This window comes from Dermochelys coriacea, chromosome 20 (genome assembly GCF_009764565.3).
Source record: "Dermochelys coriacea isolate rDerCor1 chromosome 20, rDerCor1.pri.v4, whole genome shotgun sequence".
NCBI classification, from domain to species: domain Eukaryota; kingdom Metazoa; phylum Chordata; order Testudines; family Dermochelyidae; genus Dermochelys; species Dermochelys coriacea.
This window is the reverse complement of record NC_050087.2, coordinates 18,403,713-18,427,534: the sequence shown is the minus strand read 5'-3', so window position 1 is coordinate 18,427,534 and position 23,822 is coordinate 18,403,713. Positions and strand designations below refer to the sequence as shown.

At 62.7% G+C, this 23,822-nt stretch overlaps 4 protein-coding genes across 7 annotated transcripts in view; 2 read left to right on the top strand and 2 right to left on the bottom strand.

Annotated features, from left to right (window-relative positions):
* The first annotated feature begins 4,392 nt into the window (after positions 1 to 4,392).
* On the top strand, positions 4,393 to 10,140 carry LOC119845744 (suppressor of SWI4 1 homolog). Of its 2 annotated transcripts, XM_043506951.1 has the most exons (13): positions 4,393 to 4,549; positions 5,030 to 5,200; positions 5,527 to 5,628; positions 6,163 to 6,213; positions 6,585 to 6,755; positions 6,919 to 6,995; positions 7,605 to 7,712; positions 8,169 to 8,292; positions 8,525 to 8,603; positions 8,743 to 8,872; positions 8,985 to 9,148; positions 9,599 to 9,751; positions 9,782 to 10,140. In XM_043506951.1, the coding sequence occupies exons 1-13, from the start codon at positions 4,532 to 4,534 to the stop codon at positions 10,024 to 10,026; spliced, it is 1,593 nt and encodes a 530-aa protein (XP_043362886.1). In that variant the 5' UTR covers positions 4,393 to 4,531; the 3' UTR covers positions 10,027 to 10,140. The 2 variants fall into 2 exon arrangements, with proteins under 2 accessions (XP_043362886.1, XP_038234361.1); XM_038378433.2 differs by having other exon boundaries at positions 9,599 to 10,140.
* Positions 10,141 to 10,616: 476 nt separating this feature from the next.
* P2RY11 (purinergic receptor P2Y11) lies at positions 10,617 to 12,719 on the top strand. Its single transcript, XM_043506952.1, has one exon. The coding sequence runs from the start codon at positions 11,487 to 11,489 to the stop codon at positions 12,459 to 12,461; it is 975 nt and encodes a 324-aa protein (XP_043362887.1). The 5' UTR covers positions 10,617 to 11,486; the 3' UTR covers positions 12,462 to 12,719.
* Positions 12,720 to 13,130: 411 nt separating this feature from the next.
* EIF3G (eukaryotic translation initiation factor 3 subunit G) lies at positions 13,131 to 20,030 on the bottom strand. The gene is made up of 11 exons (XM_038378434.2): positions 19,802 to 20,030; positions 18,847 to 18,893; positions 17,763 to 17,897; positions 17,592 to 17,680; positions 17,078 to 17,137; positions 16,492 to 16,596; positions 16,071 to 16,260; positions 14,121 to 14,228; positions 13,676 to 13,812; positions 13,448 to 13,554; positions 13,131 to 13,228 (listed from the first exon to the last, which is right to left on the bottom strand). The coding sequence occupies exons 1-11, from the start codon at positions 19,819 to 19,821 to the stop codon at positions 13,213 to 13,215; spliced, it is 1,014 nt and encodes a 337-aa protein (XP_038234362.1). The 5' UTR covers positions 19,822 to 20,030; the 3' UTR covers positions 13,131 to 13,212.
* Positions 20,031 to 23,292: 3,262 nt separating this feature from the next.
* The window catches only part of DNMT1 (DNA methyltransferase 1), a 31,976-nt gene continuing 31,446 nt past the window's right edge, over positions 23,293 to 23,822 (bottom strand). For all 3 annotated transcript variants that reach the window (XM_038378838.2, XM_038378839.2, XM_043506950.1), the window contains exon 34: positions 23,293 to 23,687. In XM_038378838.2, coding sequence (XP_038234766.1) covers positions 23,650 to 23,687 — 38 coding nt within the window. In that variant the 3' untranslated portion in view covers positions 23,293 to 23,649. The remainder of the gene's footprint in view (positions 23,688 to 23,822) is intronic.

The window sequence follows — 23,822 nt, the reverse complement described above, 5'->3', positions numbered from 1 at the left end:
CTGCAGGACCCACAGCTCACCCGGCTTCCCCCTTCCTGGGTCTGACCCCGGAGTATTCGGCATCCTCTGCCCCTCCGTGCGCTTCCCACAGTGAGTCCGCCTAGGCGGGGTCCTGGGGAAGCCAGAGGGTCCTGCCCCCCAACTCCGCAGTCAGATGTGACTCTCAGCCAGCCAGTAAAACAGAAGGTTTATTAGACGACAGGAACAGGGTCTAAAACACAGCTTGTAGGTACAGAGAACAGGACCCCTCAGCTGGGTCCATTTTGGGGGGCAGTGAGCCAGACAACCCCGTCTGCCCTTCACTCCATGTCCCGAGCCAGCCCCCAACTGACTCCCCCTCCAGCCCCTCCTTCTCTGAGCTTTGTCCCTTTCCCAGGCCAGGGGGTCACCAGATTCCTTTGTTCTCCAACCCTTTAGCTCTCACCTTGCAGGGGGGAAGGGCCCAGGCCATCAGTGGCCAGGAAACAGGGTGTCGGCCATTCTCTGTGTCCAGACCCCTGCACACACCTGCCCTCTAGGGTTCTGCAACGATCATACACCCTTATCCCACCCCCTAGATACTTAAGAACTGCCATGGGGAAACTGAGGCACCCCCACACTATTCAGAGGAAACATTAAGAACAGTCCTGTTTCGTCACACCCTGCATGGTGCCTGGCAGCGGCCCAGAGGGCAGGGACCAGGGGTGGGGGGTCACCGCATGGGACACCCCGGAGCCCTAGCAGTGCAGGGCACAGCCCGTGTATTCTTTCTATTACGGTATCTGACCAAGATCAGGGCCCCCAAGGGCAGCTGGTGCCCGGTGCCGACTCCGCTGAGCCAGCCCTGCTCTGCCAATGCTGCCTGCTTTAAACGTGCAATGCACATGCATCCTGAGCAGTGAGATTCGGGGCTGGCATTTCAGGCAGACACACCCCTCTGCAGATGCCATGCCCATCCCCAGAGTGCCAGCCCAGCAGGGCAGTGCACAGAGAACCCCCATGGCTTGTCTGGTGCCCTTCCCCCCGTGCCACATGCCCCTCTACCCCAGGTGGCCCCGGCATGGGCTGCATGCTGGGCTGGCGGATGCCGGAGAGCGGGCAACCCTGGCACGTTCCACAGGCCCAGACAGGTGGGAATTTTTCAACTAAATGTTTTTTGGAGGAAAATGATTCCATGGCACCAGGACATTTTGCGAGAAAGGCTCTCGGAGCCAGCATGGGGCACCCAGGATAGGCCATGGTGCAGGCCCTCACCTGGGAGACCCAGGTCAGGTTCCTGCTCTGCCTGATTGGGATCCTCAGGGACTTGAACCTGGGACTCCCATGTCATGGGGGAGAACCCACACAGCTGTACTGGTGGTAGCACCTGGCTGCCGGGTTTGAGCCCCTGGGCTGGTGCTCTCATGGTGCTCACATTGGTGTGGGGCAGTGCCCCTTAAGCGAGACATGGCCGAGCTGGGGTTTGCACCCACAGAGCCTGCTGAGGTTTAGCAGGGGCTATTCTGAGTGCAGGCTTGGCCTGTAGCAGCCCTGGGGACATCAGGGGAAGCCGAGTGCGGTGGGGCTAAGCCCTGGGGGAGGATTCGCCAATCCCCTGGGCTGCGATGGAGCTTCTCAGGACCCAGCGTATCTGGCTGCTGCTTAGCATCAGGCCGCTGTCCAGCCCCTGCATGGTCTGGGGGGGGGGGCTGGGACGCTGATTACAAGGCAGGCGAAGTTTGTCAGGACAGGCGTCTGGAGCGCGGGGCACAGGCACCTCAGCGCTGGGCCGTCTGGCTGGGTGTGAAGCCCCTCCATTAAACAAAGGGTTAAGGGGCCTTGCGAACAGCACAGAGATCCTGGGAATTAGGGGAACGGGGGCTCTCCTGGCAGGGTGCGCATGAGGAAGCGAGGGCTGGCGTCCAGCGAGGCTCCTGTAGGCACCCTGGGAAAATGGAAGCCCCCCACGGTGCTGTGCCAGAGCTCGGGGCAGAGCTGAGCCCAGGGCCCCAACCACCTCATTCCAAAGCAGGGAAGGACACAATCTGCTTTTAATTTCCTGGCCTTTGTAGCCCGGGCAAGACACACTCCGGAGAGCCAGGCACTGGCCCAGCAGAGCGCGAGGCAGCTCGGGGGGGCCGGGATCTGTGGAGGGGAGAACAGAGCTTCCAGGACCGGGGGGATCCTCCAGCGACAGACAGCGACGCTGCCGGCCAGGCTGGGCTCCCCACTGCGAGGGGACCTGCGCACTGGGGACCCCTGGCAATGCCGGGCCCAAAGAGGAGACGGCCCGGACCTGGCACCGGGCTGGGTTCTAGTCCTGGCCCAGTAAATCACCCCCCTCTTGGTGCCTTTGTTCCCCTCCAGCCCTGGGAGTGGGGGGCACCTTAGGGTTGCCACCTGAGGTCCTGCCCCTTCCCCCAAGGCCCCGCCCCCATTGCTCACTCTTCTACCCCTTTTCCCTTCACTGGCTGGTCTCCACGCTCCCCCCACCCCCCCCGACTCCCTCTGCTCTGGGGCTAGGCTGGGACCACTGCCCCCTGACAAGGAGCCGGCCTGCAGGTGGTCCCGGCTGAGCAGGGGCTGGGCTTAATGACCTGGCACCTCCCCTCGCCCTGCCGTTACCTGACTGGGCAGAGCATCTGACTGGACATTAGGGTGGCCAACTTTCTAATCGCACAAAACCGAACACCCCTGCCCCGCCCACTCCATCCCCCTTCGCTTGCTCTCCCCAACCCCCACTTTCACCGGGCTGGGGCAGGGGTTGGGGTGCAGGAGGGGGGTGAGGACTCCATCTGGGGTGCAGGCTCTGGGCTGGGGCTGGAGATGAGGGGTCTGGGATGCAGGAGGGGGCTCCGGGGCTGGAGCCGAGGGGCTCAGAGTGTGGGAGAGGGTGCGGGCTCTGGGGTGGGGCCAGGGATGGGGAGTTTGGGGTGTAGGAGAGGGCTGGGGTATTGGAGGCTCTGGAAGGGAGTTTGGGTGCGGGAGGGGCCTCAGGGTGTGGGATCCCGGTGGCACGTACCTTGGATCCCAGAAGCAGCTGCCAGGTCCCTGCAGCCCCTAGAGACATGGTGGTCCCCGGCCAATGGGAGCTTAGGAGCTGGCCCTCGGGGCAGGGGCAGTGAGCGGAGCCTACCTGGCCACCCATGTGCCTAGGGGCTGCAGGCACCTGGCGGCCGCTTCTGGTAGCCACGTGGAGCCAGGGCAGGCAGGGAGCCTGTCTCAGCTCCGGGCCCCGGCTGCACCGCCGACTGGACTGTTAACGGCCCGGTCAGCGGTGCCTTTAAGTTCTGGGCACCTGCCACCCTGAGGCACGATGGGGCCTGCGGTGATGTGCAGATAAAGCGTTTCTGCAAAGATTTCACTGTGTGTGGATAATATGAGGGGCCCCCAGGGGCTGGAGACAGCGGAGGGGCACTCGGGGGATAGTCAGTGGGCAAGTGGAGCTACACGGGATATCTGGGGGACAGGTGCAGAGTGTGGAGGAGAAGATGGGAACGTACAATGGGAACTGCGTGCAGCACAGGGAGATGAGTTGGGGGGCACAGGAGGCACATGGGGGTATATGGGATACAGGGGGCACAGGGGGTTAGGTTAGGGGTGCAGTGTATGTGGGGGGCACAGGTGGTGTATGGGATACAGGGGGTTAGGTGTAGGGGGTGCAGGATATGTGGGGGGCACAGGGGGTGTATGGGATACAGGGGTTTAGGTGTAGGGAGTGCAGTGTATGTGGGGGGCACAGGTGGTGTATGGGGTACAAGGGGTTAGGTGTAGGGGGTGCAGGATATGTGGGGGCACAGGGGGTGTATGGGATACAGGGTTTAGGTGTAGGGAGTGCATTGTATGTGGGGGCCACAGGGGATGTATGGGATACAGGGGGTTAGGTGTAGGGGGTGCAGTATATGTGGGGGGCACAGGGGGTGTATGGGATACAGGGGTTTAGGTGTAGGGGGTGCAGTGTATGTGGGGGCACAGGGGGTGTATGGGATACAGGGGTTTAGGTGTAGGGGTGCAGGATATGTGGGGGGCACAGGGGGTGTATGGGATACAGGGGTTTAGGTGTAGGGAGTGCAGTATATGTGGGGGGCACAGCGGGTGTATGGGATACAGGGGGTTAGGTGTAGGGGGTGCAGTGTATGTGGGGGGCACAGGGGGTGTATGGGATACAGGGGATTAGGTGTAGGGGGTGCAGTGTGTGTGGGGAGGGTCACAAGGGATACACGAAGAAAAGGAGGACTTGTGGCACCTTAGAGACTAACAAATTTATTAGAGCATCAGCTTTCGTGAGCTACAGCTCACTTCATCAGATGCTCAAATAAATTTGTTAGTCTCTAAGGTGCCACAAGTCCTCCTTTTCTTTTTGCGGATACAGACTAACACGGCTGCTACTCTGACAAGGGATACATGGGGGGTGGGGCACAGGGCGGTCAGCCCCGCCCCCTTGAGCTACCGGAAGCGCCCGGACCCTTTAGAGGGAGGCACCGGCCGGAGGTGCCCGGCGCGCAGAGGTTGCTACACGGGCTGGGCCGGAAGTGCCGTGTCCACGTGGGGACGGGAACGCGGCGGCGGAGACATGGGGCGCGAGGGCAAGGTGCGGGGGGGCCGGGCCCTGCGGGGGCTGGACTGGACGGGAGGGAGGCACTGGGGGGCAGGAGAGTGGGGGGGCTGGATCTGGGGGGAAGGGGTGTGGGGGGGGCTGGGCGGGGAGGGGAGCACCAGGGGCAGGGGTGGGGGGGCTGGACGTGGGGGGGAGGGGAGCACCAGGGGGCTGGACGTGGGGGGCGGGGGGGGGGCTGGACGTGGGGGGGAGGGGAGCACCAGGGGGCTGGACGTGGGGGGAAGGGGTGGGGCGGGCTGAACGTGGGGGAGAGGGGAGCACCAGGGGGCTGGACGTGGGGGGCAGGGGTGGGGGGGGCTGGACGTGGGGGAGAGGGGAGCACCAGGGGGCTGGACGTGGGGGGCAGGGGTGTGGGGGGGCTGGACGTGGCGGGGAGGGGAGCACCAGGGGGAAGGGGTGTGGTGGGGGGCTGGCCGTGGGGGGCCTTGCTGACCCCCTGTCCCTCCCCCGCAGACCAAGAACCAGAAGCGGGCACGGGCAGCTGCCCAGCAGCGGGCTCAGGACCAGTTCGCCTCCGTCCCTCACTCCTTCGTCTTCCACCGCGGGCGCGTGGGCCGGAGCCTGCAGCAGCTCATCCTGGACGTGCGGCGGGTGATGGAGCCGTTCACGGCCAGCACCCTGCAGGTGAGCCCCACGCCCAGGGGTCCCGGCCGCCCCACGCCCAGTGGTCCCGGCCGCCCCTGCTGCCTGGTCCCGTGAAGCCTGCTGGTCCATGGAGACTGGGCTTTGACTTCAAGGCTGCACAGGCAGGACTCTTGGGTTCTGTCCCGGCTCCAGGAGGGCTGCGGGGTCTAGTGTGTTAGAGAGGGGGTGGAGTGGGAGCCAGGACCCCAGGGTTCTCTCCTGGCTCTGGGAGGGGAGCAGAGTCTCTGGGAACACCCCTTTTCAGCCCCCCAAGTGCAGGCCACAAGCCCCCAGGTGAGCATAGCATGACACTTGCTGTCTTCCAGGTGCGGAAGAAGAACTCGCTGAAGGATTTTGTGGCGGTGGCAGGGCCTCTGGGTGTGACACACTTCCTGGTCTTCACCAAATCCCCCACCAATGTCAACTTTGTAAGTGGTGCGACGGGGGCCGGAGGGAAAGTGCTCAGTCCCCCAGCTCCGTGCCTAGTCGGGCTGGAACAGCTCCCTGGGTTCAGTAAAGGGCAGGCCCCTCCCCATGGCTAGGAAAGATCTTGCTGGGACCTTTGCTGATTGCTTGAGCCTCTTTGTGCCTGCCACCACCTTCCCCTACAGCCCGGTCCAGAGCACAGAGCTGGCGCTGTCAGGCACTGCCCCAAGCTTGGGTGCAGGGAGGCATGTGCCTGGCTGGGTGCCCCCCTTTCTAATCCCAGTGACATTCCTTCCCCTGGGGTCTCCTATGGCAGGGCTCCGTGCCAGATGCAGCTGATGAAGCAAATCTTACTGAGCGCGCTCTGTGATTTCAGTTCCAAAGTAAACGCACTGATGCATCCGTCCCGCTGGGCAGAGCGAGAGGAGCAGACTTGGAAGCCTGCTCAGCACCGGGCCTGGCACTGCCCTGGTGGGCAGGTGCTGACCTTACCCAGCCCTGACTCTCTTGTGTCTCTCTGCCTGTCTCTCCTGCAGAAACTCATCCGTCTACCCGGCGGCCCAACGCTGACCTTCAGAGTCACGCAGGTGGGTGCTGGGCATGTCGGGCTGGGAGTCCGGGACTGCCCCCGCCCGTTAGTTTGAGATTAGCATGGGCCAGTTATTCCTGCCTCCTTAAATCCCAGGCTGGCTAAAGTTGGGTGGATTGTGGGTGTCCAAGTCTGTCCCTGGCCAGAGAGGTCTGAGCTGGACCTGAGTCCACTCGGGGGGGGATGCTACCCGCGCAGCGATCACGTTGCTGCCCTGGCTTCACCATGCACTGTTGAGCACAAGCTGGGGATGCCGAGGGTCACTGGCACCTGGAGAGGTGATGCCCCTTCCCTGGTCCAGCTAGTCAGCACAGAACCCCCCTTGCCTCTCCCCAGTGCCCCAACCTCCTGCTCTGCTCTGCCCTCCAGTACTCGCTCATCAAGGACGTGGTGTCGTCACTGAAGCGCCACCGCATGCATGAGCAGCAGTTCACGCACCACCCACTCCTGGTGCTCAACAACTTCGGCTTGCAGCAGATGCACATCAAGCTGATGGCCACCATGTTCCAGAACATGTTTCCCTCCATCAATGTGCACAAGGTGGGTGCATGGGAGGAGGAGGCACTTGGGGAGCAGGATAGAGGCCCCCCAGCCTGTGCTGCAGGAAGCATGGGGTTCCCTGGGGGCTGGCAGGGGTCGGGGGAAGCCCCGCTGTGCCTAGTGCTCATCTCTGGTGCTCACCGCTGTGCGGCTCTGCCCCCAGGTCAACCTCAATGCCATCAAGCGGTGCCTGCTGATCAGCTACAACGCGGACACCCAGCTCCTGGACTTCCGGCACTAGTAAGGGTCTGCGTTGGGGACGGTCAGGGGCCAAGCACCACGGCTTCTCAGGGCTCCATGGCTGGGCACCAAGGGAGATCGACTGGGCTGTGTGAGAAGGGAAGGGGGGGCTCTGTCTCGGCAGGTGACCCCTGTAGCTTCTCCTTCCCCGGTGTCACCTGAATCCCCAGCAGCTCAGAGCACGGTGCTGAGCGTCGGGCGTAGAACTCGGCCCCGTCCCAGCAGCGGGGGAGAGCAGGGTGTGCGGGGGTGGGCTGTGCTCCTTGCTCTGCTGCCTCCAACCCCTCATCTCTACGGCCTGACCGGAGCCGTGCCAGCGCGTGGCGAAGTGCCAGCCCGGGAGCCCCTGCGGAGCGCTGGGTTCGAATCACATTGCAGTTCCTTTGGCGCTGTCTCCCTCCATCAGTTCCCTGCCATTGCCAGGCTACCCCGGCTGGCATACCTGCTAAGCTGTTCAGTCCCGTCTGCCCTTGAGCCCCGTGATTTCCTTCCTGAGCCCCTTCTGGTGCCCGGAGCTGGGTCCTTCTTGGCCCCTCCTGCTCCCAGAGACCCCCTGCCTGCTGAGCTGGGTGACCTGGTGCATGACCCCTCCCGTTTCCTCTCCCCCAGCAGCCTGAAGGTGGTGCCTGTGGGGGCGAGCAAAGGCCTCAAGAAGCTGTTGCAGGAGAAGTTCCCCAACATGAGCCGGCTAGAGGACATCAGTGAGCTGCTGGCCAAGTGAGCACCGGGCCTTGTGCGCCGGGCTGGGATATGAGACACTGCAGCTGCGTGCAGCGCCTGGCGGCTCGGAGTTGGCCCTGCCCACTGCTCCCACTGGCAGCTCACCCCGTATCGCCCCTGTTGTCTGCACCTGCAGAGCTTGGGAGCCAGGAGCTCAGTGCCTGGGGCTTGGGGACTTGCCCACCAGGCCGGAGTAGGGGAGGGGCCTCTGAGGCTCCACTTCTACAATGGAGCAGAGATTGGCTTAGAGTGGAGGTGGGCGGTTGGGAGCCAGGACTCCTGGGTTCTGTCCCAGCTCAGGGAGGGGAGTGGGAGTCTAGAGTGAGAGCAGGGGATGCTGGGAGCCAGGATTCCTGGGTTCTCTCCCCGGCTCTGGGAGGGGAGCCGTGTCGAGTGGGTCAGTGCAGGGCTCTGCCAGGTTGTGTCCTGTGACCGGCTGGGTTTTCCCCGCAGGGACATTAACCTGTCAGAGAGTGAGGCTGAGCAGGACGGGACCCACAATATCCTGGAGCTGCCCCAGGCCTATGCGGGCCGGGGGAACATGAAGGCCCAGCAGAGTGCCGTGCGTCTCACTGAGGTGTGTGCTGCAGCCAGGGGCAGGGGGCGGAGGGGCTGGCAGGGCGTGATGAACACAGAGACCTTGATAGAACCGTGATCTTCAAAGTAAACGTTCTGATCCAGCCATGGGGCTGCGTGGGAGGCTGGGAGGGCTCCACACCCTTTGCCAGCTCCGCCTGGGCTCCCAGCTGTAACCGGGCAGGCGCCTGGGGCCGGCCCTGGTCTGATGGGTTCTGTCGCCTTCCTCGCAGATTGGTCCCCGAATGACCCTGCAGCTCATCAAGGTGGAGGAAGGGTTGAGCCAGGGCAACGTGCTTTACCACAGCTTCGGTAAGTGCCCTGCCCGACCCGGCCCCCAAAGTCCCCCTCCGGGTCCGCGGGCTCCAGGCCCCACGTGACTCCCGTTCCTGCCGTTGAATGGCGAGTTGGAATCCCTGGGGTCTGTCCTCACTGAGCTTCTCCCCCCCAGTTCTCAAGACGGAGGAGCAGCTCCGGGTGGCCCTGGCCAGGAGGGAGGAGCGGCTGTGGCTGAAGGCAGAGCGGTGCCGCAGGCAGGAGGCCGATGTGCAGCGCAAGAAGGAGCAGCAGGAGGCCCACAGGTGAGCGGGAGGGCCCCCCCTCACTGGGGGCAGCATCCCTGTGCCCCACGGTGTGGTGCATGCTGGGAGTTGTAGTCTCCTCGGGGCCTGATGCTGGTGCTTTGGGGTGCAGGAAGCAGAGCCTGGCAGGCATCAAGAGGAAGCAGCAGCAGCAGGGGCAGGACAGCGACAGCGGTGCTGAGGACCCTGGGATGCCGGAGGACCAGGACCCGGCCAGCCACTCAGATGACGACGCGGAATATTACCGGCAGGAGGTGGGCGAGGAGCCCGACCAAGGTGAGTCGTGACCCCAGATGAGCTGTGCTCGGAGCTGGGCTGCTGGCACCGCTCCTGGGATGGGGGAGCCAGGGTCCCCGAGTCTCCGTGCCGGGCGCAGCTGATGATGCGAAGCTTGCTGAGCGTGGTCTGTGATTTCAGTTCAAAGTAAACGCACTGATGCACCTGGCCCCTGGCCGCAGTGGCCTTGCACTGGGTCTAGTTTAGGCTGGAATTGAAGCCTAGTTTTGGGGTCCCATCTTCAGCCAGCTCTGACCGCTGGAGCACGGATCCCTTGGTGGGTGGTTCTGGTAACCCATCCTGGGGCCATCTCACAGCCCCTGCACCCAGTGGGTGAGTGAGGGCCTGGTGCCCTATCTCCCCTGCCCTATGGCTGTTCACATTCCCCACCCATGGGGCCCTGGCGGTCCTGGATTGTGACTCTCCTCTCTGGTTCTCCCCCATCTCTAGATCTGTTCCCCAAAAGTGCTAAGAGGAAACACGGGCCCCAGTGCTCCCCCCAGCCCAGCAAGAGACTCCGAACCAGCCAGCCTGGGGGACAGCCTGCCAGCCCCCAGCTGGGCAGAGCCAGCCGCAAGGCAAAGCACAGGAGAGCCTCCGGCCAGCCGCAGAGGGGCGGGCGCAGCCCCAGGGAGCTGGGGATCTCGCAGAGGCCTGGCCAGCAGAAGGACCCACGGAGCCCCAAGGCCCACAGGCAGCCGCGAGGAGCACGGAGTCCGAAGCCAAAAGGACCCACGCAGCAGGGAACCAAGCGGGGCCTTAGGGTCCCTGGCTCCAAGTTCAAAGGGCCAGGGAAGCCGGGACTGCGGAGGAAGCAGGCAGCCCGGGGGAAGGGGGTTCTCCAGAGGCCCAGGGCCCCCAAGAAGGGGCGGCACTAGCCCCTCCAGGATTTTCTGCCTTGTCCATAGACTGGTGGGAGGGTGGGTGCTGGATTTCCTGGGCTCTTGGCCCTGTACTGGCTGGCTGGGCAATACACCACTGCATTCCCCTCATCTGTCTGTGCTGGTTCTGTGTTTGGGGGGGGGGGGTGCCCTCCACTCCCAGCCAGATCTCTCGTGGACCCCACTCGGGCACAAGGCAGTGCCGCCAACCTCGGAGCTTCTCTGGGGGCAGGATGGGCTCTGTGGGCGGTTATCCCACCCTCCCTGCCCCTCCCCGATGTGGGCAAGGCCCTCCGGCTGTGGCGGAAGGGGTGGAGCAGCTTCTTCAGGCTGCAGCCAGCTAAAAGGAACTGCCACTTTGCTGCCTGCCCCTGCGTGCGGCGGGTCCTGCTGCCCCCAGGAGAGCAGCACAGAGCTGGGCCAGGGCAGTGCCAGGTGAGATGGGGGCAGGGGGAGGCATTTCTGGGCTTTCTCAGGCCTGGGGCATGTGCCCATTAGGGCCATGCTGCGCTGATTGCTGGGGGGGGGCAACTAGCCACAGCTGCAATCCATGGCACAGTGTGTGGTGGGGGGGGGGGAAATGGTTCTGCCCCTAGAGCCTCATCCCTGGGCAGAGCTGAGCCCCCCCCCCCCATTGCGTGAGTGACCAGCTGTGGGGGAAGCAGAGCAGGATGCTGAGGGGGTGGGGAGACTCTTCACAGGCACAGCGTCTTGCAGGGGCTGGCTATGTCACAGCCGGAGGTTGGGGGCACCAGCCCCTGGGGTGAGGCTAGTGGCCCAGAGTTGCCTTCCTGGGGTGGAGGGAGCAATTCTGGCTCTGGCAGGCAGCAGGCCCAGGGAAGCGCATGCTGGGGAGGGGGTTCTAAACCATGTGTGTCTCTGCCCCAGGGGCCATGGGCAGATCCCCAGGTGTAACCAGTTGAAAATGGGCAGTGAAGACCATGGGGGGCAGTTGGCGCCTGCTCCCAGCTGGTGGCCCAAGCACTGGGCAGTGCTGCTCCCAGGAGTCCAGCTGCAGCCTGGTGGTCCCTCAGAACTGAGACAGCCCCAGCACCTCCCTCCTCCAAGGGACTTGCCAGGTGCTCTCATCAGCGCCCTGCAGCAGCCTGGGGGCTGGGAACAAGATCCGGGGGGCTGGCTTCAGCAGCTGCCTTGGGTACATCATGGGGCCAGTCCCACCACTTTTGTTCAACCTGCACTGGCTGCCAGGGGGCAGGAGGTCCAGGGCCCCCCCAGCAGCGGCAAGCAGGGGAACAGATCTGCCGGTGCAGCCTGTTCTCACCACCCAGATGTGAAATTCACACCTCTCCCAGCCTCGGCTGGGACCCTGGGACCACTTAGCACTAAACCGCAGCAGCATCCAGCCTGAAGGGTGAGCTCAGCCCCAAGGTGCAGATGGGGTGAGGGCAGACAGGCAGGGAGCCTCTAACTCAGCCTCCCGCTTCCTTTGCCCCAGGATGACGGCTACGGGTCCTGATGGGCACGGGGCCTGCAATGCTTCCTTCAGTACGTTCCAGCAGCAGATGTGGCCCGCGCTGGTGGTGATGTTTTTCCTGGCCTTCGCCAGCAACGCCTTCGCCATCTACTGCTTCGTGGCCCACGAGCGCACCTGGCACCTGGGCATCGTGTACTCCTTCAACCTGGCTGTCAGCAACCTGCTCTACACCCTCTCCCTGCCCTTCCTGGCCGCCTACTACTACCCGCCCAAGCACTGGCGCTACGGCCTGGCCCTCTGCAAGTTCCAACGCTTCCTCTTCTGCTGCAACCTGTACGGCAGCATCTTCTTCCTCACCTGCATCAGCCTGAATCGCTACCTGGGCATCGTGCACCCGTTGCTGGTGCACAGGCGGCTGGAGCCCCGCCATGCCAAGCTCCTGAGCAGCGCCGGCTGGCTGCTAGTGGCCAGCCTCTCTGCCCCCACCCTGTACTTCTCAGAGCTGCAGCTCCAGGGGAACTACACAGAGTGCCTGGGCAGCGCCACGAACGAGCAGCTGCCCCACTACCTGCCCTACAGCCTCTTCCTGGCGGCCTTCGGCTGCGGGCTGCCCTTCCTGCTCACGCTCTTCTCCTACGGGGCCATCTTCCACACCGTCTGCCGCAACCCCCACATCACACCGCTGGAGAAGCGCCGGGTGGGGTGGCTGGTGAGCGTGGGGGTGGCTCTCTACGCTGTGTCCTACCTGCCCTATCACACCCTGCGCAACCTCAACCTGGGCCTGCGGCTGTGGCAGGGCAATGGGCAGGACTGCCAGCATGTGCTGCTCATCCACACCGCCTACCAGCTCACCAAGCTCCTGGTCACCCTCAACATCTGCACCCACCCGCTGCTCTATGCCACCCTGGCTGACAGCATGCGGGGCTGGTGCAGGGCCCCCCACGGGCAGGACAGGAGCCAGGCCACAGAGAACACGGTGCTAAGGGCCTCTGGCTGACCCTGGGGATGGAACCAGCTGCAGGCACACAGGACTAGCTTTGCCCCCCCCGGGACCAGACGACCATGCAGAGCAGCAGGGTAACAGCAGCTGCTCCAGCCTGGCCCAAGCTCCCGGGGAAGGGGGGCAGCTCCTCAGCTAAAAGCCAAAACGCCCCCTGCAAGGGCTGCTTGTGAGACACCCATGTTACGGCAGCAGGGGCTGGGCTCCTTTGAGATCAGCCATTAAAGCAGAACCTGAGCCAGCTGCTCTGTGTCCTGTCGCTCTCTTACAGGTCCTGGGGCCAGCGGCAGCCGCAACCCCCCTGCAAGGGCTGAGAAGCAGGGCCCAGAGCCGCCTGGTTCCTGTGTATGTCACCACAGCCCCCCACGCTCTGCTGACTCCGCTCCCCTCGCATGGCCACAGGGTGCCGGGGGCTGAGAAGCAGGGCCCAGAGCCGCCTGGTTCCTGTGTATGTCACCACAGCCCCCCACGCTCTGCTGACTCCGCTCCCCTCGCATGGCCACAGGGTGCCGGAGGCTGAGTCAGAGCGAGAGCCCAGCTCAGCCCCCACTCGCCTCAGCTGCATTGCAGGTCTCAGCCCCTGCCAGCCCTGCAGCAAGCCAGGCCTAGCCCCTCACAGGCTCCCTCTCTGGTGGGGGAAGAAGTGAGACCACCACACGCCCGCCCGGCAGGAATGAACCTTTATTAACAACCCAGTCTCTCAATAGCAGCAGCCGTTCCTGGAGCAGCAGCAGGCAGGGCGCCGGCCTCAGTTGGTGGAGGGTCTGTGCGGGGAAGAGTAGGGTTAGAAGGGGAATGAAGCCAGGGGTCAGCTCTAACCTCCCGCTCCCCACGCTCCAACCCACACCCTGCCTGCCCTCCAGCCTCCCTCCGCCCCACATGGCCAGTGCAGCATCACACCAGATGGGATAGCAGCCCGAGAAGATCCCGAGCGGGGTAGCCACAAGGGGAGCCCCCTCATCCGCCCCAGGCCAGGCACTCACTTGGCCCACTCCACATTGAGGATGAGGTGGTCGTAGCCAAAGCCGGAGACGCCGGCGATGGCACGGGCAGCATCCTCGCGCCGGTGGAAGCTGATGAAGGCAAAGCCCTGGGGGAGGAAGCAGGTGGTGAGATCGGGGGGGGGCTCACTGCAGTCCTGGGGGACCAGAAAAAAAGGGGGACTGTGGGACAGTGCCTGGCATAGCCTGGTTCTCCCCCTTCGCCCTCACCTTGGACTGCCCCGTGGTCTTGTCCTTGGCCAGGTAGATCCGGGAGATGGAGCCGAAGGGGCGGAACAGCTCCTGCAGGTCGGTCTCCCGCGTGTCCTCCGACAGGTTGGTGACCCGGATGGTGGCATTGTCATCGGCTGGGGAGAGGGGGACAAGTCAGGGCAACCAGCTGGGTGGTGCTGCCAGAGCCCTGGGGACCACAGGCTGGGCAAGTGGGGAACAGTCCGGCACGAGTCACACGCACCCTGCAGGAGGTGCCCTTGACCTCACTGCACATGGGGAAACCGAGGCACAAAGGTGGGGAAGGACCCGGCAGAGCTGGGAGTGGGACCCTGAGTCCAGGCTGTCCTCCAAGCTAGCAGCAAGAAGTGGAAAGGCTGCTGGTCTGCAGCCCAGGACGTAGCTCAGCCCTGCCCCACGGTGGCCACCAGGTCCCAGCACTTACCCCTGCGGTTGGGCTGCATGGATTCCCCGCGGCGGCTGGCTCCATCACGCAGGCTGGGCGGGACGTACTTCCCCGTTTTGCTCTGCTGGGCCTGGACCGGCTCCGGTTCTGGGAAAGCCGGAAACATGGGGCTTTGAGCAGTGCCCAGACCCCGACCTCTGGGGACCTGCCCGCCCCTCGGACCCCACTGGGTTGCCCCACTGCATCCCGTCCCAGGGGACCTGCCTGCCCCTCAGCCACCACTGGGGAGCCCCAACTGCACCCCCTCCCTGGAGACCTGCCTGCCCCTCAGCCACCACTGGGTGGCCCTGCTGCACACACCCCGAGACCCTAAGAGCTAGGGTGACCAGATGTCTCATTTTTATAGAGACAGTCCTGTTTTTTGGGACTTATATAGGCACCTATTACCCCGTCCCGTTTTTTCAAAGTTGCTATCTGATCACCCTCCTAAGAGCCCTTTAAGCCAGTTGGCAGAGTAGCAAGCAAACGGCATTTGTAAACTCTACAATCACCAGGGACCCGCTGGCTGGTCGGGCTGCATATGATGAGTTGTGTGCACTGAAAAGATGTTCTTAAAATCTCCTGTGGAGGCAGCGGATCAACCCACCTGCCCGAGGCCAAGGGACGGGCACTGCCCTGTCTGCAGGGACCAGGCTAACAAGCGGAGGAGAAAGCTCCATAGCTTGCTGACAAGCAAAGGACAACAGAAGGACATATGCCTCTAAGGCAACCAAAGTGACCAAGCCAGCGGAGAGGGCAAAGGAACCTGAGGCTTGGCGCTTGCCCCCAAAGAACAAGCAGTTGGCAAAGGGGCTTTGCCTGGGTTCACATTTCAGGTTTTCAGGATGACGGAAGGGGACAAGGGGGCCCCTCGGTATCCACCCAAGAGGACAAAGGGGTCAGCATCCTCTGGCTCTGCAACCTGGATCCTTGGCTGCAGTGAATGTTTCCAGGCAGGCAAGGTTTGGAGTGGCAGAATAGGGAGTCTGCTGGAGAGGCAGGCGGGGTGGGGCAGCAGGGAGCCGTTACAGAGGCTACACTCCTGCTGCGGGGTAACCCAGGGTGTCTGGGTCTGGGCTCCCCAAGGAGAGCGGCAGGATTTACACACCGGGAGCTGGGGCTCACACTTCAAGCACTGGCGGACGAGATTTTTAAGTGACTCAGAGCAGAGCTGGCCTCAGCTTGGGGGTTTCTGGTTATTTTGGGTGAGGCAGTAAAACAAAAGAAAGTATAAAAACGAGCAGCAGCGAAACTGCTATGAAGTTGGAGCTGGCCAGACGGGGGCTGCACAGAGGAGGTGGCTGGAGGAGCCGCACGCGCCAGACGGGGGCACTGAAAGGAGAGCAGAGCGGGGGAGGCAGGAAACAGCTGCCACCAGCGAAATATGGACTGCAAGCAGCAGCAGCCCCAGAGAAGGAAAGGCAGCCAAGCTGAATGAGGGGGCACAGCTCCCAGGTATTCCCTATCCCCACGGCACGCCCCAATGGACCAAACTGGAACCGGGTGGGGGGGTTAGAAGAATCCATCACCCCTTCTGATACTGAGAATCCAGCACAAGGGAGTCCCCACGCTGGGTGACCCACTGGGTGTACTGAGCGAGACGGGCGCAGACAGGCTTTGAAATACATGCATGAGCCGAGATCTACAACAGACTCAGAACCCCTCAAAGCACCAGCTGAGTCAGAGCGTGTGTAGGATGGGCGATTTAACCTACAGACAGGCACAGGGGCAGAGTCACGCCCCCAATGCACCCCCCTCCACTGGCTCTCCCCACCCATCCCCTGCCTCCATGGACCTGCCTACCCCTCAGCCTCTATTGGGGAGCCCCTGCTGCTCCCCCTGCCCATCCCCTCGGTTAATCCAGAGTGCCCCCACTGTACTCCTGGGCTCCCACCTGCCCTGTTCACCCCCCGTGCAAGGACCTCCCTGGGGCCATGGGTCCACCCGCACCTCCTGGAAGCTTCTCCTTCTCGCCTGTGGACAGGCCCAGCTGCTCAGCCAGCTCCTTCTGCATGGGGCCCAGCGTGTCCTTGTAGGGGCAGCGCGTCGTCCAGTGGTCACCCTTGCAGATCCGGCACGACACAATCTTCTGCCCCTTCAGCTTGTTCATGGGGTCCTCCTCCTCCTGGCAGTTCAGGTCCTGCAGCAGACGGGGCAGGGCCATCAGCCCCAGGAAGCCCTCTCCACCTGGGAGCCCCAACTCTCCACTGGGGCTCCCACATCCTCCCACCCATTCCCCACCCCACTACCCCAAAGCCGGCGAGCCAAGGCTCCCCTCCCCGTCTCTGAGTAGCCCAGGGCAGACAGACCAGCTACTTCACCCCCCAGACCCCTGGCCAGCCCAGCCCTTGCTCCTCCTCCTTGCACTCACCTCCTTGCTGGTGATGAAGGTCATGAAGACGTCATCGCTCACTGTGGTTGTGGCCACATTGGGGCCTGGAGCATCAAACTCAGAATTGCCGAATTTCTTCCAGTTCTGGGCGAGAGCCAATGGTAACAGTGGGTGTTGAGGAACTGTGGGGCTGATGGGGCCATGCTTCCCCCAGCCCCCACATACTTCCCTGGGCCTTGCACCCTCTCGCAGGACCCGACACCAAGCGCCCCGCAGGCATGGGAGCCCCAGCAAGGCCAGCCCCTAGTAGCTCCAGGAAAGCCCCATTGTCTCTGACCCCCTGCCTGGCTCAACAGCCCCTATTGCCTAGCAGAGGGTTAAGCCAAGGTAAGGGCAAAGGGCTTCCGGGAGAGCAGTGGGGACGGGAGGAGGGACAGAGAACTGGAGGGACAAGGGAGACCTGGCAGCAAGATGCGGGATGAGGCAGAGCCCTGGGGTGAGCTGGTAGGACTGGGAAGGATTTCCCAGCTCCCTGCATAGACATCTGCTAAGCTACCCACAAGATGAATGGCCTGTGTGGATTAACGCCTAGTGGTCCTGTTATCCTAGCGCCAAGCCCACTCACCTTCCGCCGTGCCACAGCCTTGGAGGCCTTCCTGGTCTCAATTCGGAAGGTGCGGATGATCTGCGGAGGAACGACAGTACCAGTTGCTGAGTGCCATGGGAGCAGGCGGGGTCACAGCGTGCCAAGGGGAGTGGTGCTAAAGCTGGGCCCGCAACCAGATGCTCCAGTTGGAGATGTGCTTGGCTGCTTCGCTCCGGCTCCAGCCGTGCCTACATTCCAATGGGGTGGAACATCACACATGGGTGCTCTGCAAGTGGGGTATTCCTGGGGGCCAGGCCTTGCAATTAGGAGAAAGCGGAGGGGAAGGGAAAAGCAGACAAAGCTGCCCAGTCAGGGGAGCCCACTGCTCAGGATATACGGCCCTGCCCCAGGGAACGGGCTGTGGGGAGCGATCCTGCCCCGAGGACGGGAACAGTCTGGCTTGGACCCAGTGGATTTAGCAGTGGGAGCCGGGAAGGATTCCAGCCTGGAGCCCAGTGCACCGTGGGGCCCGCTCCCCAGCCCCAACACTTACCTTCACCTTGCGCCCATCCTCCTCCTCCCGGTACTCTGTGATGGTTTTGATGTTCCCGTTGATGAGCTCTTTTGGGGATGGGAGGGGACCTACAGAGGGAAGTGGGGAGGCTGGTGAGACAGCTGCGTGACTGGGTGTTCCCAGCATAGGGTCCCGCGCCCCGAATCTTACCTGCTTTCAGCAGCTCAACATCTGCACTCAGGTCCCCGCTCAGGGGGGTGTCCTTCAGCCCCCCGCTCAGGGGGAGGTCCTTCAGCCCCCCGCTCAAGGGGAGGTCCTTCAGCAGCTCACTGGTGATGCATTTGTCTGAGGAGGGGAAGCAGCTGTTATGCCACTGCAAGGTCTCAGAGCTGAGCTATCAATAGGGGTGGAGGGCCGGGAGTGAAGTCCCCCCCACACCCTGGGGGCTGGGGATCGGAGAGGCTGCACTGCCATCCTGGTACAGGGCACACTCAAGTCCTGCAACAGAGCCCCTGGGGGACTGCACAGGCGGGAATCTCACATCCCAACAGGGTGTGGGGGGCCAATGGGGAATCATCAGGTCCCCGTGAGGGGGGCCCAAGGAGCCGAGCTGCCCTGGGAGGTGGGGGAAAGCCCCCTGAGCAGGCGCTGACCTTGCACTCATCCCCACAGCATCTCAGTGTAACCAGCAACGTGTCTAACCCCCGCCCTCCCCCAGGTTAAACCAATGTTCCCTTCTAATTTTTTTACATCCACATGCAAAATGAATTGTGTTATGTGCACCAATATGGAGATGATGTGTGGCAGGGGTGGGGCTCAGAGTGTGGGGGACCTCAGGGCTGGAGTAGAGGGTTGGGTGGGGTGATGGCTCTGGCTAGGGTGAAGGATCGGGTGGGGGCACAGATGAGGGGTTTGGGATGTGGTGGGGGGCTCAGGGCCAGAGGGTTTGGGTGGGGCTGGGCTCTGCGGGGGGATGAGGGCTTTGGGGTGTAGGTTGCCCCGGGGCTTTGGCAGGGAGATTGGACCCCCCTCCCCAGCTCTCTTCCCGCAGCAGCCTGGGGCTGAGGTGCCTCTCCTTGGCACACAAGTTAAAAGGAAACTTACGGTTAAACAAGCCAACAAGTGAAATGTTAATGGGGGGGACCAGCCTCCCCCAGTGATTTACCGGCTCCACCCCAGCACTAGAGCTGGGGCGGGGGGGGGCTGTGCTGGGGCAGAACAATGTGATGGGGGGGTGGGGAGGGGGCACCAAGGCCTGGGCCGGGGTCTCCGTGTTGGGGATGGGGCTTCTCACCATCATCTCCCTCCTCTTCCACCTGGTCAGCCCAGCTGGGCTTCGAGCTGCAGAGACAGAGAGAGTCAGAGGCCGACAGCCCTGGGGTCCCCCAAATCCCTCCCCGGATTCCCCCTCACCCCGCCCCCCAAATCCCGCCGCCCCGGGCCCCCCCTCACCCGCCCCCCAAATCCCGCCGCCCCGGGCCCCCCTCACCCGCCCCCCAAATCCCCCCCGGATTCCCCCCCTCACCCCGCCGCCCCGGGCCCCCCTCACCCCGCCCCCCAAATCCCGCCGCCCCGGGCCCCCCTCACCCGCCCCCCAAATCCCGCCGCCCCGGGCCCCCCTCACCCGCCCCCCAAATCCCCCCCGGATTCCCCCCCTCACCCCGCCGCCCCGGGCCCCCCTCACCCCGCCCCCCAAATCCCGCCGCCCCGGGCCCCCCTCACCCGCCCCCCAAATCCCGCCGCCCCGGGCCCCCCTCACCCGCCCCCCAAATCCCCCCCGGATTCCCCCCCTCACCCCGCCCCCCAGGGCCCCCCTCACCCCGCCCCCCAAATCCCGCCGCCCCGGGCCCCCCTCACCCCGCCCCCCAAATCCCCCCCGGATTCCCCCCCTCACCCCGCCCCCCAAATCCCGCCGCCCCGGGCCCCCCTCACCCCGCCCCCCAAATCCCGCCGCCCCGGGCCCCCCTCACCCGCCCCCCAAATCCCCCCCGGATTCCCCCCCTCACCCCGCCGCCCCGGGCCCCCCTCACCCCGCCCCCCAAATCCGCCCCGGGCCCCCCTCACCCGCCCCCCAAATCCCGCCGCCCCGGGCCCCCCTCACCCGCCCCCCAAATCCCCCCCGGATTCCCCCCCTCACCCCGCCCCCCAAATCCCGCCGCCCCGGGCCCCCCTCACCCCGCCCCCCAAATCCCCCCCGGATTCCCCCCCTCACCCGCCCCCCAAATCCCGCCGCCCCGGGCCCCCCTCACTCGTAGTCCCCCGTCGGCATCGCGGCGCCTCACGCAGCACGACTCGACTCGCTTCGCTCGCGCAGACCGGAAGCGGAAGGGCGAGCGGAGCAGCGAGTCCCGGGCTAGAGCGTCGCCGAAAGCCGGGCCCAGCGAGCCGCCCTGGCGACCGGAAGGGGAATCGCAGCGGAGCCGCGGGGCGTCGCGAGCCCTCTAGCGCGCGGTGCATGCTGGGAGCGAGGTGGCCGTGACGCATGGAGTGAGCCGCGGCGCCTGCTGGGACTTGGAGTCCCGCGGGCTGCTAGGCCGGCACGGGGCCGCACTGCATGCTGGGAGCTGCACCTGGCGGGGGGAGAGAGAGAGAGATGGAGCCGCACTGCATGCTGGGAGCTGCACCTGGCGGGGGGAGAGAGAGAGAGAGAGAGAGAGAGATGGAGCCGCACTGCATGCTGGGAGCCGCACCTGGCCGGGGGGGGGAGAGGGAGCCGCACTGCATGCTGGGAGCCGCACCTGGCCGGGGGAGGGAGAGAGAGAGAGAGAGAGAGAGATGGAGCCGCACTGCATGCTGGGAGCCGCACCTGGCCGGGGGGGGGGGAGAGGGAGCCGCACTGCATGCTGGGAGCCACACCTGGCCGGGGGGGGGGGGGAAAGAGAGATGGAGCCGCACTGCATGCTGGGAACACAGGTGAGGCGCCCCCTACAGAGCAGGGCCTGCGCTGCCACGCGGCTGCTCTGGGCACTTCCAGCCCTCAGCTCCCCGCTGCTCTCAGCCCCCCACCCCGCAGCCTGCCAGCTGAAAGGGGGAGAGGCCCCTGGGAAGGGCTCCTGGCTGGAGCCCGCTTGGGGTGCCAGGTTCCGATGGATGCATCGCTGGAGGTTTCATCCCCACGGTCGCTAATTCATGGAGAGTCCAGGACAGTCCTGGAGGGTCGCACCCCTAGATCCAGCCTCGACCATGCAGCGCGTAGCCAGGGCAGTAGGGACATGGGCTGGGGGTGCTAGAGCCAATCCCTGACACGTGGCCCAGGCTGCTTTAGGGTTGTCATCGCTCCAGCAAAGAGGCCCCCGCAGCTCCAGGAGTTCTCCCAGCATGGGCAGAAACGGGACATGAGAACCACTGGGAACCCAGGGGCAGGGAAAATGCATCCAAAACAAAGTGAGCAGCTGAAAAACAACTTGGCTGAGACCCCTTGGGAGCTGCCTAGCTGCAGCCTGGTGCTGCACATGCAACCCCTCCCCAGGGGTACTAGTCTAGTGCAGGGACAGCTCTGCCCCAGGCTGAGAATAGGGCTATGGGGAGCTTTCAATCTCTGAGGCAGTTGATAACCTGTCCTACCACACACAACATTACACAGGCAGCGTGAGCAGGAGCGCTAGCTTTTGTCAATTCACTGCAAGAAGCTGGATGAGTCTCTCCAACTCTCATTAAGTGTTAAGAGCCCAGCCACCCAGTGACCCACACCCACCCGCTCCTTCCCCCTAGGAAGCGGGAAGCAAATGGAGCCAGGATAGTTATCTTGGGCCAGGATAATTTTTCTCTTTGCAACCCGAATGCAACTTTTTTTTCCTCTTTCCTTTGAAGGGTAGATGGCAGCAGAACACGCACAAGTCATCATGCTGCAAGGTGGAGCGTGTGCTGCTTTCTGGGACTAGCTAAAGTGGTGTGGAAAAGAAGGAAAGGTTCTGCCCTTTCTGCACAGATATGGAGATTGAAAGGGAACTGAAGAGTAAGGCACCCACTTCCCACTGATTTTCACTGGGATTTGAGTCCTTCACACCCAATAGAGCCCCTCTGACAATCCCAGCCTGCGTGGCCTATACTGCTCACACCACACCCACAAGCTACCTAACACACAGCAGAGTCTGTCCTTCGCTCCTGACCCCTTTTGGATCAAGACTTGCATAGAAGGCACCATGCAAGTTCTGGATTAATCGCTCGCAAGGCCCGAACAGTCCACTGTGATCATCTAAGGAGCCTGAACCACCCTACGCAGGGCATTTCCTCCAGCAGAGCTTTTAGAAAACCAGGCGGTCCTGATTTTAAAAAAGCAGTCGGTGATGGAGAGTCCACCCCAACCCTTGAGAAATTGGTCCAGGGGTTAATTACTCGTGAAAAATGTGCATCTTATTTCCAGTCTGGATTTGTCTGGATGTCAAACTCTGAAGCTCTCTGTGGTAGCTGAGGGCTGATTTGCAACATCCCCTGGAAGTAAAAGGAAGCTTCATTTTCCTCTGCAGCTAACCAGGCTCTGTAACCCTAGCATCCCACTGGGCAGGTTTATTGGAGAGACTAAGACAGACAAGAGTGTTGTTTGAACAAACACTCGACGGATGTTTCTTAACGAGGAAGATCGAGGGAGCCCTGCTCCCATGTTCTGAAGCAGTTTAGTGTCCCGTTTCCTTTCGGCAGCTATTAAGAAATGCACCACAATCCTACAGATCGTGTAATGTAGCTAGGATACAAGGATTCAATCATCCCAGGACATGGTGGGGTCAGGGCCAGATTCTCAGCAGGTGTAAAGTGGATCGGGTGCAAAGGGAAGTTTTTCTGACTGCGCTGCTCTGACAGCTGCCTTCGTGGCCAACACAGTGGAGGAGCTCGAGAGCAAAAATCAGGAGCTGCTATAGCGTGCACAAGAGTCCGGCTGGAACAGACTCAGGCCAGCACAGGCATGGGGACGTGCACCACACGCTCACCGGTGTGTCTCAGCACATCGTGCACGTGAGACGTGGTTTAAGGATGCACAACGCCACAGCAACAGCCAGCTTCAGTTAGCCAAACCCCGTCATTCCTCCCTTTGTGGACACAGTAGAGCCTCCAGGTGAAAAATAACAGGTGAATGCTATGTGAGTGTGTGTGATCAACCCCCAAGAGGAGCTAGTCAGACATCAGTCCTGAGAGTCTGCCAGACCCATAGCAAATGGGGCTGGACTTTGCTCCTGTTGACCCCGGGGTTCTTCTCTGTGTCCGTGTGGGAGGCCTAACGAGCGCCCAGCCAAAGGCCGACTACCTCTCACTCTCACCGGCGTAGACAGCCCCACGAGCAAACAGCCCCACTGGAGTCCAATGGAAAGCTTTAGAGACACGAACTGGAGACCTACAGTGCCTGGTCTCCTTACAGACATCTCGCTGCTCAGAGGGGTCCCTCCCCAGCATTCTATGGGGTGTCTTACATGGTCAGGACTCTTCTCCCAAGAGCAGCCCCCACGTGCCACACAGACACAGCGGTGACCTCCGGTTCCCCAGGAACGCCGCCCGTCAGGAACCTCAGCGCTCCGTGGGGCAGGGGCGGGGCATTACTCACGGACGGTCGCATGCAGGCGTGTCTGGAGGAGAGGTGGCGGCGTGGAAGTCGTGAAGGAGGGGCTCCTCAGCCATGCACACTCCAGCCAAACAGCAGCTTCTAGTCACTACCTAGACTCTCCTGTGCCTTAACACGCACCGAGCCAAGGTTGCCCCTCTCTGCACAGCCTCCAATGCTAGGAAGGGGAAGCAGGAGAGACACCCAGGGTATAATTTATAGGAGAGATTTATTTGAAGAAATATTACAACATATAAAAACTACATAAAGTATTAATTTCCACTTGTATAAAGTGGTTGATTATTTTCAATACAATGCATAATAAAAACATCATCCTTAAAATCCAGAATGCACGGTGGGGGCACTGCACAGCTGATCACTAAAATGATTATTAGTTGATAATTTGACCATCACATACAGCTTCCAAGGTCAGCCAAGGAGACAAAGACTGGTCATGAGTACAGCTGAACGGAGACAGACCTCATCATGTCATCAAACAAAACAAACAAAAATCAGTGCATGTTTGGGAGTCCAGGGGCCAGAACAAGGAGGTGGGAGATTTACACACTAGTCCATAATTTCCATCTTTTCTGGTTTGCTGTTATCTGTGAAGGAACAAGAGACACCATTGGCCTAACAGCCCCTCCTGTTGCATTCAGCCAGTCACGCTAAGGGATGTTCATCACCTGCCTTCCAAAAGTTGCCTCCAATCTGACCTCCCCACCTAGAGCTGCTCTGAT

Bases quoted from the DNA above. Each gene is read 5' to 3' on its own strand.
- LOC119845744 (XM_038378433.2), top strand. The intron at 5,629-6,162 runs GTAAGTGGTGCG...TCTCTCCTGCAG, and splicing joins CCCCCACCAATGTCAACTTT to AAACTCATCCGTCTACCCGG. The intron at 9,149-9,598 runs GTGAGTCGTGAC...CCCCATCTCTAG, and splicing joins GGGCGAGGAGCCCGACCAAG to ATCTGTTCCCCAAAAGTGCT.
- P2RY11 (XM_043506952.1), top strand. From the start codon at position 11,487: ATGACGGCTACGGGTCCTGATGGGCACGGGGCCTGCAATGCTTCCTTC.
- EIF3G (XM_038378434.2), bottom strand. From the start codon at position 19,821: ATGCCGACGGGGGACTACGA. The intron at 17,138-17,591 runs GTAAGTGTTGGG...GTTCCTCCGCAG, and splicing joins AGGATGGGCGCAAGGTGAAG to ATCATCCGCACCTTCCGAAT. The intron at 16,597-17,077 runs GTGAGTGGGCTT...GCTCTCGCCCAG, and splicing joins AGGCTGTGGCACGGCGGAAG to AACTGGAAGAAATTCGGCAA.